At 46.9% G+C, this 12,027-nt stretch overlaps 1 protein-coding gene across 3 annotated transcripts in view; it reads left to right on the forward strand.

Moving 5' to 3' along the window:
- PTK2B (protein tyrosine kinase 2 beta) overlaps nucleotides 1–12,027 on the forward strand; it is a 102,365-nt gene that overhangs the window by 47,357 nt on the left and 42,981 nt on the right. Inside the window, exon 2 of one of the 3 annotated variants that reach the window (XM_081810450.1) lies at nucleotides 4,998–5,184. The exons of the other annotated variants lie outside the window; for them this stretch is intronic. Coding sequence (XP_081666576.1) covers nucleotides 5,176–5,184 — 9 coding nt within the window. The 5' untranslated portion in view covers nucleotides 4,998–5,175. The remainder of the gene's footprint in view (nucleotides 1–4,997; nucleotides 5,185–12,027) is intronic. 3 annotated transcript variants of the gene reach the window in all.

Genomic DNA, 12,027 nt, shown 5'->3' on the forward strand with positions numbered 1-12,027 from the left:
ATGGTGGGGATGATGACTGTGGTGGTAGTGGTAATGATAGCAGCTAGCACTTTTGAAAGCACATCATATGTATTATCTTATTGACTTCTCAAAAGAACTCTATGAAGCACATACTAAATTATCTCCATTTCGTATAAGGAAACAAGGTGCAGAGTAGTTCAGCAAATTGCTAGTATTTAGTGGGGGCTGTCTTCAAACCCAGTCAGCCCGCCTCCAGAGCCTGCACTCTTAACCACCATGATCTATGGAGAGAAGTGATTATAACCCAGAGAATTTAGGAGATGTAAATGAAAGGTTTTGCTGATGGACCGGAGATGTGGGAATGAAGAAGAGGGAGGTGTGAAGAATGGCAGCCCTGGTTCAGGTGAACAGGGTCCCCCTCCCTAAGATGAAGAACATTTGAGGAAAAGCCGGTTGGAGAGGGGAGCAGTTCACAAGTTCAGTTTTGGACCTGTCAAGGGCAGTTAAGATGCTCTAACATTTTCACATGAAAATGTGGAGTAGACTTTTTGATACACGATTCTGGAGGAGAGAACGGCTCTGGAGATGGACATTTGAGTGTTGTCAGCGTCTGGGTGGTGGTTGGAGCCCCGGCTATGGGTGGTGAGATCATTAATGAAAGCGTCCTGAATAACGTCATGGTCCATTCCACAAATATTTTGTGGAGTACCCCATGTACCTGGCACGATCCTGGTTATGGCCTGGGGGTATTATCATCATACTCCAAAACAGAATGAGCTTGACATTGACTCACACTGATGAATGAATCTTTACAAGAGGCAAGTGTTCTGACAGGGAGAAGGAGGGTCTGTGAGAGCATAAAATACAAAAGAGTTTGGTCTAAACGTCAAGGAACATCTTTGCTCTTCAGGGCCTGTTTGTGGATTCTGTGTCCAGCTGCATACAGGTCCAGATCCAGCTTCTGTGCCTGAGACTCTTGGGCCCCTGCCACCCTCTGACTCCTTCCTGTACCCTCCTTCCCTAGCAGAGCTTTGTGCTTTGACGGGTTTTTCTACTTCCAGGTCCTGTCTTCTTTCACCATCCTCCCTGTGCTCAGCTAGCCAAGCACTTGTCCTTCCATAAGAACATGTCTGAAATGCTGACACCCCCACTTAGCTGTGTCTGATTCAGTAGAAGTGACAGAGAATCACTTTTGGCACAGGCCATGGTATAGCACCTCTCCCAAACAGAGTTACTGCATGTGCACTTGCTGATTTCATGTTTTCCTTCTTACTCTCAACGGCTTTCTATGAGAATGTAATTGCCTTGTGATGTTTTCTCCGGGCTGTTAAAAGCTCTGTAAACAACGCTGGTCCTTGTGCCTAGGATCCCACAGAAATCAGACAGGTGTTGAAGGGAACTGAGCAAGTGCCAGATGAGAAATGTATTTTGCTCTTCTTCATTTTCCATTTCCCTTTTGTTTGAGATTCATAGGAAATTGTGTTTGGGAGCTCTGAATCTCTGTTGCAAGTGGAGGCTTATATCATTATATCCTTCTCCAACATGCTAATTTGCTTGTCTGGGAAAGAGGTTAAGATAACACTTTGTAAACAACTAGCAGAGTGCTACCCAGACATGCCCACACAGGGCATCTCTCTTTGACTCTTAATAGCTTCTCCTTCATTCCCGTTCTCCCTCTCTCTCTCTCTCCTGCTTTCCCCCTCCCTTCCCCTTTCTCCTTCCCCTCCTCTCTCATTCTTTTCCATGTAGGTTGACCTTACATGCTGATTTGTGTCAGACGGTCCTGGTTTACACACCCTGTCCAAAGATGATTATGAACGGTGCTCCTGCCAATCTCAAGAGCATCATGATTCAGAGGATAAATTACATGGTCACCTACTTCTACTTCTAAGTGCCACATTCACTCCTCTCTTTGCCTGGCATACTGACTTGCTGGCTCATGGTGTTTTTCTCTCTCTGGCTGATGTCGGCTGACCCACTCTCTGCATGGGCCTGTCTGTTCATCATGGGACTTCTGTGTCTCACACAGGAGGGCCTCAAGCAGAGAAGTAGGTACTTGTCTGTGATAGGGTGTGGTTAGGAGGGTGCTGGGGGGGAGGGGAACCCCACCTCCAAAGTCCTGTTCCTCGGCTGGCCTCTATCATGCTGAAAAGCCATGTTCAAGATTCATCCTCGTTTTGTCCTGAAGCGTCCCTCTGCTAAGAATCCACATTGACATCCCCAGGAAGGACGGAGCCTGAGCCAACCTTTGCCCTGCCCTTCGCACCAGCTGTGTCCTGCCCCTCAAAGCAAGGCTTCCAGGCTGCGGGGTTGGCCTGTGGTGCTTCTTGCCTGGTGTGTGAGCAAGGCAGAATCCGGCCCCAAGTGAAGCCTGTTCTGCACACACTTGTACTCACTGGCCTCCCCTATAAATCCAGGGGTCATTTTTTTTTTCAAGATTTTATTTATTTGACAGAGAGAGCGTGGGCATGCACATGATCGGGGGAGGAGGGGCAGAGGCAGAGGGACAATGAGACTCCCCATTGAGCAGGGAGCCCCATGCGGGGCTCGATCCCAGGACCCTGGGATCATGACCTGAGCCGAAGGCAGATGCTTAACCGACTGAGCCACCCAGGCGCCCCAACAGTAGTCACTATATATACAATACATTGAAGAATATTCTCAGAAAGGCACATTTCAGATCTTGAGACCCATTGTCCCTGGCCGATACTTAATTAGTTTCAAGTTTAAACCTATCACTTAACCAGACACAGGGGGCTATGGACTGAATGTTTCTGTTCCCCTGCAACCCCACACATTCGTATGTTGAAACCCTAACCACCAGCAGGATGGGATTAGGAGATGAGGCCTTGGGGAGGTGATTAGGTTTAGATGAAGTCATGAAGGTGGGGCCCCCAGGATGAGATTAGTGTCCTTTCAAGAAGAGGAAGAGACCAGAACTCTGCCCGCCATCTGTGAGCCAGGAAGAGAGCTCTCACCAAGAATCGAATCTACTGGCACCTTGATCTTGGACTTCCAGCCCCTGGAACTGTGAGACATAAATGCCTGCAGTCTGCGGCACTCGGTTACATCAGCCCAAATTGACTACAACACGGAGCCAGCAGCTCCATGCACCCAGAGGAGGTCTTCAGCAGGAAGTTCACGGTGTCCAGTTCTTTGTTTCCAGAACAATCCCTTGCTGCCCTCCTTCAGATGTCTCTAGGGGCAAGACCACAAGGTTGCGATGCGAGAGGAAGGAAAGGCATGATTACCCGTCCTGGGAAGTTGCTGTTTCTCAAAAAAAGGTTGCCCTAAGAAGAATAAACAGAGCCACGCAAGGCTAGCCCGCCATATGTGAGGACCGTCCCTGAAAACCTGAGGGGGAAAGAGTCCAGCCAGGAGACCACAAATCGTTACCACAGAGCCACTCACAGTGGTATCAAAAAGCAGGCCCGTGGGCAAGCACCTCCCCCTTCGTGCACCCCCTCCCCACTTCCTGTGCGTGCCTCCCGGCCGGCCCAGCCACCCACAAACACCTGCAGAGGCCAGTGCCAGGCGAACACGCCGAGTTCTGAGCCTCTCTGTATTTATCTGCATGCCTACATTCATTATATCGACAAATTCGCAGGCAGGTGCCTATGCTTACATTTCTTTTTTTTTTTTAAAGATTTTATTTATTTTTTTGACAGAGACACAGAGAGAGAGGGAACACAAGCAGGGGGAGTGGGAGAGGGAGAAGCAGGCTCTCCGCTGAGCGGGGAGCCCGATGCGGGGCTCGATCCCAGGACCCTGGGATCATGATCTGAGCCGAAGGCAGACGCTTAACGACTGAGCCGCCCAGGCGCCCCAAGCTTACGTTTCTATTTTTAATCCTGCAGTTGCGTTGCTGAATGCCCCTGTTAGATAGAGGCTTTTGTCCCATCAAAATGAATGCTCTCAGAGTGATAAGTAATGCTAACTTTTATTATTCTTCAGTCCCTTTTTAAAAATTATCCCTTAGGTGTGTTGAGAACTGGGGACTTGTAGAGCTATTGTATTTGTTTCCTAGGGCTGTAGAAACCAGTTACCCACAAACCCCGGGGGCTTTAAACAGTAGAGATGTGTTCTTTCACGGTTCTGGAGGCCCGAAGTCCCATATCAAAGGGTTGGCGGGACTCGAAGGCAGAATCTTCCCTCGCCTCTTGGGGCTTCTGGGGCTCCAGGCTTCCTTGGCTTAGGGCTGGAGGACTCCAGTGTCTGCCCCTACCTTCATGACCCCTTCTGCTCTCCTCTCCATGTGCCTTTCTTCAGTGTGTCTTTTAGAAGGACACCTGTCATTGAATTTAGGAGCCACCCAGAGAGTCTAGAGTGATCTCCTCTTGAGATCCTTAACTTAAGTACATCGGCAAAGCCCCTTTTTCCAAATGAGGTTGCATTCACAGGTTCTGGGGGTTAGGGCATGGACTATCTTTTTGGGGTCATCATTCAGCCCTTTGCAGCCATCAGTTAGGATCACAGTGTCTGTTGCTGGTACCCCCATTCCGGTGTACAGAGACCCATGTGTACAGTACGCAGGTGAGTGTGAGCACTTTGCACACATAAGCACGCCCATGCTGAAACGAGGCTAGTTGTTGGGAAATGACACAGAACAGGGGCTGGTGCCACTTTTCCCCACTGCTGTCCGGGATCCTCAGTCTCTGGGCAGCCTGTGGCTGGCCTATGCCCTGGTAGGATGTTTCCTGTGACACTGTCAGGCTATGTGACACCACAGGCCGGTCCCTTGACCGGAGCTCATCCAGTCATATGACTTGAAATTGGTGACCGACTTTGTAGCGCCGGTTCCAGGACCTCCTCCCGTGCCTCTGGCTCGCGCATCCACCTGCCGGCTTGCTGTCTCCACTGAACAGCTGACTTGCGCTGGGAGGATCACACTCAGAATCCCCTCCTCAGCTCTGCTTCTCTTCCCGTCTTTCCCAGCTCCCGTAACTGCAGCTCTGTTCTCTCTGTTGATCGTGTCTCAGGCTGTAGACCTCAGGGTCATTCTTGAATTCTTTCTTTCTCTCACACTCTGTATTTAGTCCATCAGGAAATCCTGTCAACCCTGCCATCAAAACACACCCGGATTCTGACCAGTTCCTTCTCACCACCTGTCACCCGGAATGACACTCTGGCCTTCTCACTGCTTCTGCCCGCTGCGGTCCATTCTGCAAGGAGCGACGGCGGGGACTCTTTAAAACATCGGTCAGCTAGAGAGATATGTTTGAGGTATAGGTTAGAGCATATTTCACTGCTCTCATTTATTTATTTATTTTTCTCACCACTCTCCTTTAAAGATTTGTTCATTTTTGAGAGAGAGAGTGAGAGTGGGGGGAGGGGGGCGGGACGGAGGGAGAGGGAGAGAGAGAATCTCAAGCAGAGTCCCCACTGAGTGCAGAGCCTGATGGCAGGATCAATCTCACAACCCTGAGATCATGACCTGAGCTGACACCGCGAGTCCAGTGCTTAACCAACTGAGCCACCCAGTTGCCCATCACCGCTCTCCTTTAAACTCTCCAATGGCTACCTGTCTCACTCAAAATAAAATCCAAAGTCTTACCTCAGCCTACAACGGACGTTGACAAACAATGGCCTGCAAGCCAAATATGGCCCACCACCCATTTTTGTAAATAAAGTTTTATTGGGACACAGCCACACTCACTTGTTTACATATTGTCTACAGCTTTTGAGCTACAACAGCAGAGTTGAGTAGGTGCGATAGAGACCATGTAGCCCTCAAGCCTAAAATATTTACAATCTGGACTTTTACAGAAAAGGTTTGCCAAGCCCTGGCCTACCTCTCTCTGACCTTTCCTCCTGTCACTTTCCCCAGGCCTCTCCACCTCAGCCCCCCAGCCTCTTCACAGTTGCTCAAATGCACCAAGCATGCTGGGCTGCACATCTTAGGGACTCCGTACGATATGATTTCTTTGCTTGGAAGGCTCTGTCTTCATAAGCCACCCTTCTCTCTCTTATTTCCTTTGGGGATCATTCAAATGCCCCTTTATCAGAGAGGACTTTGCTGGCCATCCCCATGTGAAATAGCAGCCCCCTCTCATTCTGGTACCTGTATCTGCTTTGTCTGTCTTCTTAACACTTAGTAGAACCTGAGATATTATTATACGTATATTTTGTTTAACACCGCCCCGCAGTAGAAAATAAGCTCCAGGAGAGAGGGACTTGTTTTTGTTTCCCCGATTTGCTGAGTTAATTAATGAATAGTTGTCTAACAATGGATGGATGGTTGGATGGATGGATGATGGATTCCAGTTATAAAGCCAACAGAGATTTACTGGCTAGAATTCTGTGTCTCAATTCCAAATTCCAGCAGGGAAGAGAGAGCTTCTGATAGATCTGGTGTCTACAGGGGGTAATGTCTTTGGCCTGTGGCAGTAAATGCCCAAGAGGTACTGTAAATAGGGCCAGCAGACTGGTTCATATAACCACTACCATGGTCTTCCTACATGAGGCAGATGATCTGAGTCAGCAGGAAGTTTTTTTTTTAAGATTTTATTTATTTATTTGTCAGAGAGAGAGAGAGCACAAGCAGGGGGGCGGCAGGCAGAGGTAGAGGGAGAAGCAGGCTCCCCGCTGAGCAAGGAGCCCCACGCAGGACTCAATCCCAGGACCCTGGGATCACGACCCAAGCCGAAGGCAGCCACTTAACTGACTGAGCTACTCAGGCATCCCAGCCAGGGAGTTTTTAAATACCGGTTTTCCAAGTCCCATCCCAAATTCACTGAATTAGAATCTCTGGGTACCGGGACTGGTTGCTGCCTCAAAGGACTCACCTCTGCCTGCGGAATACCCATCTGGCTCACATTCCCTGGAGGAGGTTTATCAGAATCACTTGGATGGTGGGGAGCCCCATGGTATGAGGTCATGTTACAGGGTTTAGGAATTCACAAGATACTCAGAGATTTGAAGGATCTATGAAAGAGTGGCAGGAGAAGGCTGGATGGGGCAAAAGAGAAGAGAAAGTCTGTGAGTGGGCATCAGATGTTAGAGGTGGCACCATAGTGCTCCCATTAAGCCTACCACACTTGACAGGCTGTATAGTAACTGCCTCTTGTCCGTCTCTAAACAGAGGTGGCCTCTTGGAGAGCGGGAACTATGTCCTATTCACCATTATATCCCCAGTGCCTACAGAGAGCCTAACACAAAGTAGATGTTTGTGGAATGAATGAATGAATGAACGAACGAATGAACTAATGCCTAGAGAGTACTCAAATGAGATCAGTAATCTTCCAGGTCCCTTGATATAAAGACCAAATAGGAAATTGACTGGAAGGCAGATTGGCATTCATAAATAACAGTGTGTAGGAGGGGTAATAGAATTTCAGCTGGCTCAAAATAGAATTCCCTGTGTCATCTTGGGCAAGTCTCTTGACCTCTCTGGGTCTCACTTTCTTCATTTAAAAACAGAGTCAAATTAAGTGATCTCTAAGTTTCCTTAAGGCTCCAAAGTTCCAGCCTAAGATTTATGGGCTCAATAAACATCTGAACATTTGAATGTCTGTATAATTAGAGATTATATTTTTGTGGCTACATCAGTGAGGTCTGCTTTCTAGGATCTAACAGGCAAAATATCTGTTCAACTTCATTTTCATCAGGACCTCAGTGAATTTTGGCCATTCTTCTTCAGTCTGGCTCTGTGGAATTTACTGTCTAGCCAGCATTTTAATTTTAGAGTTTTATATTTTACAAGGAGTTTATTCACCCCTTAAAAGCTGATCCCATATATAGGGTATGAGGTCTCATGAGCCAAGCACATAGGCATAAACTAGGGCATTTGTCTCAGGCTGGAAGATGATGTCTGCTCCCACCATTTAAGTATGATTTTGTTATGCCTAATCTGCACAACCAAGTCTATTATAACAGCTGATCTAAAACATTTATTTTTGAAGAGATTTTTTTTTACAACTCTAAAATGAATTTATGAACGATATACATGAAAGGAAAGCGAGTGACCAGCACCTCTCATGAACAGAGATGCAAACATCTTCAACAAAATGTTAGCAGAGGGAATCCAACAGTTTATAAAATAAATGCATGTTCATCCGATATTAATAATAGCTTTTTATTTAGCACTGCTGTGCACAGGCACTATGCTAAACTCTTCACTTGTATCCCCTCATTTAATCCTCGCGAGAACTCCAGGAGATAGGAAAATGTTTACATTTTACAAATATGGAATCCAGGGCAGAGAAATTAATTTGTCCAAAGTCACAAAGCGAATCAGAAATGAAATAGTTCTGACTCCTGAGGCCATCCTCTGAACCACTACATTGTATACCAAAGTTCAAACACAGGAAACCTGGAAAAACAAAAACGTATGTGTGGATATGCCCACCCCAAAACAGCACTGTTCACATTTTAATGTACTTCATTCTGGATTTGTTTGTTTCAGTTTCTAGCCGCTACCGTTCTTTGTATATGGTTTCATGTCCTATACCTCCCATTTATTACAATAGAAGTATTTTCCAGAAGTTTCCAAGCTCCTTAGACAGTTTTTTAAAACCAGCAAATAAACCCTGTGTGGCCCTCCCATTATTTCCAGGGCCCTTTCAAACTATTTCGATTGGCTGCTTGCTGGGGGGGATTTTGCTACTTAAAAAATGTCTACAGTGCGTTTCTGAGTACACAGGGTATTTCTGTATTTTGAGTCATTTCTTCAGTACCTGCTTTGTCCTGGTCTGCTCTGGGTGCTATAACAAAATACCACAGACTGGGAGGCTTAAACAACTGGAAATTTATTTCTCATGGTTCCAGAGGCTGGAAGTCCAAGATTATGGTTGGGTTCTTGCGACGGTCCTCTCCCAGCCTGCAGAGGGCCACTGTCTTGCTGCGTCCTTACATGGCAGAGAGCGATAAAGAGATCTCGTCTCCCTCTTATCTCTCTTAAGGGCACTAATCTCATTCATGAGGGTTTTCAAGAACAGAACCCTTTTCGGATTGTCACATTGTCATCATAGTCAGGATGACTGGGCCACGGGGCGAGGCATTTACTGGGCGGCAGCCTTGGGTGTTGAATGGTACCACACCGCCCAGAATCATCGAGCCCCGAGTGCCAGGTGCGCCCATTGAGACTCACAGGTGTGAGTTATGAAGCATTACAGTGACATGAGCGCCCGGGACCCATCCCCCTGGGTGAGAAATAAAATGTCACCAATCATGTTGAAGTGACCCGTATGACGCTACATGCCACACACGAATCATAAAATCATTCCTTAAAGGGGCATTTTAGTAGGGGGACTGTTTTGAAGAAGTACATGAAGTCCACCTGGTACTTTCCCATAATGACCTTCACTCCTCCCAAACCTCAGCTGGGCATCAAGAACCCTTCCTTGTGGCGTATTAGTAAATCCAAACATTTGACAGAACAGTCTTCTTTTTAACACAATATTTTTATTTCTCAGAGACACCTCTTATGTTCTGTTCAAGTCATTTAAAGAGAAGGCGTCTTGTTGCCTTTTTGACCTGTTTTGTGCGCTTCCTCAGAGCTTTACTACCTGCTGTACAGGGAAAAGGAAGGAGCCTGCTGTAGTGAGCTCTTGCCTTAGGGCCATAAAACCCTTCATGGCTTTCTTGCTCCAAGCAGAAGGAAGTCCTTTTTCTCTGCATCATTTCTTCCCAGCCAACTTCTTACCTGACCATGACCTGACATCCTACAAGGCTCATTTATCACACTTCAGCCTCCTGCTGCTGCTAATACTGGCTTCAGCTTGGAAACAAGATCAGAAATGACTTTCTTCAGTCGTTTGTGCAGAGCTCAGTGGCTGTTGGGATACTGGCAACCATGGCGCCTTTCTCTTACCTCCGCCACTGCTGTGGGGGTGTGTCTCCAAAGGTTCCCGCTCAGGCAGGGAGAATCTGAGGAGCTTCTGGCCCAGGCACCCTTGGACTCCATTTCAGGCTCTCAAATTTATATCTCAGTTATAGACTTCTTGAGTCAATTAATCCAACTCCCCAAGTTGGCCTGCCTCTTCTGATCCCATGCCTCTGCCTTCTCCTTTGCCTGCCCATCATGATCATGGTCACCATCTACTGAGACCTACTCTGTGCCAACCACGGTGCCAAGCTCTTTACATTTCTGTAACCCACATAAAGCTGGCTGGCTTGCTTTTTCCTTGAGGCCAAGCTCAGGACAGTGTCACATTCCAAACGATATTAGTCTATCCTCTAAAAAGAAGTGAAAATTTTATTCTCTTCAGGAGAAAAACACCATTGGGGCTTCACTTTCAAGATCACAAAATTTTTTAAGATTCTCAATCCATTTGGGTTGGCTGCTGTCCAGAAACATCTTTACTTGCATTTTCGGATTCCTGAATTCTGGCCTGTACAGGCTCTTCTCTTTCTCCCCGTATTGTTCTTTTCAAGATCTGTTCTTGTTCTTCCTTCAGGTCATTCTTTGCTTCTTTCAGCGTAAGTCAAATCCACCTGGATTGAGACCTCTCCAATTTTATCCTCCCCATCACCAAATTTATGCTACAGGGGTGCAAGAGTTGGGTGGTGCACAGAAACCTCTTAGAAGATGAAGGACGGGATAGTTAGCATGCTTATCATTTAACATCTGCTCTTTTTATTTACACCACATGCTATCTTACCTAGTCCCGCCAAAAAATACCCCACACTGAAGGGGTGTTTTTCCCTTTTTACAGATAAGGAAATGAGGTTAGGTGACCTGGCCAAGACCACACAGCCATGGCTGCATCCAATAGACACCAAAGCCTGTGGTGTTGTTAATCACCACACTCCTGATCTCTTGAACATTTTTGACCATGGGTCACTGTCCTTTGTAACCCCAGGTCGTTACCCAGACAGCTGACTCCTGTTCATTTACTCATTCATTCTTTCTTCAAATATCTGTGCCAAGCACTGTGCTCAGAGTAGGAGATGACATTGCATGTTGGATTTGGCTTCTGACCTTGGACTTGAAAGGCTAGAAAGGCCAACATAGACAAATGTCTTCGTTGTAACTAGTAAACGTCTGTGTCAGTTTCTTAGGACTGCCTTAACAAAGTACCACAAGTGTGGTAACTGAAAACATCAAAAGGTCATTGTCTCACAGTTTTGGAGGCTAGAAGTCCAAGATCAAGGTGTTGGCAGAGCCATGCTCCCTCTGAAACTTGTAGGTGCCTCTTTTTAGTTTCTAGAGGTTTGCGGGCCATCTTTTGGCCTTCCAAGGAAGGCCCATAGACGTATCACTCAAATCCCAGCACCTTCTCCCTGTGTGCATGTCTCCTTCTATATCCAAATTTCCCCTTCTTATAAGGACACCAGTCATATTGGATTAGGGCCCACCCTAACGACCTCATTTTAACTTGATTAGTCTGTAAAGACCGTATTTCCAAATAAGATCACATTCTAAGCTATGGCGGTTAGGATTTCAACATATCTTTTTGGGGGCACACAATTCAACCCATAACAGTATCTGACCAGATGTGGGTGCACAGTTCTTTGGGGACCCAGGGCAGAAAACAAACCCTATCAATCCAAGTCAGGGCCAACCTCACGGTGCTGACTGGCCCCCAAAGCTCACCAGGAGGAGAGCACAGAGAGAGGGCAGCCAGGAGGCCTCTAGGTGGGAAGAGCATGCTGTGCTTGGCGAGGGAGGATGGAACTGACAACACATCATGGACGAGAGTGGGAGATGAGACTTCTGTGCCTCAGGCTAAAGAGTTTGCATCCTATCCTAGCACACAGCAAATGAGAGCCAGTGTGGTTTTCAGCAAAAGTCATCTGTTTATATTTGCCCTCACTCTCAAAATGGATTCTTTATAGATAGAATTTAAGCAGGACTTTTTCAAACTACGGCTTTAATTTATTCAAACTGTAAATTCAGTCATCTTTAAAAAGAGGAAGAGGAGCATTGTGCCTTCCTTAGGGGACGCCTGGGTGGCTCAGTCAGTTAAGCATCTGCCTTCGGCTCAGGTCATGATCTCAGGGTCCTGGGATCGAGCCCCAGGTTGGGCTCCCTGCTCAGTAGGGAGCCTGCTTCTCCCTCTCCCTTCCCCCCACCCATTCATGCTCTCTCTCTCTTTCTCTCAAATAAATAAATAAAATCTTAAA

Source organism: Leptonychotes weddellii, chromosome 2 (assembly GCF_054177405.1).
Source record: "Leptonychotes weddellii isolate Sample4059 chromosome 2, ASM5417740v2, whole genome shotgun sequence".
In the NCBI taxonomy this organism is placed as follows: Eukaryota; Metazoa; Chordata; class Mammalia; order Carnivora; family Phocidae; genus Leptonychotes; species Leptonychotes weddellii.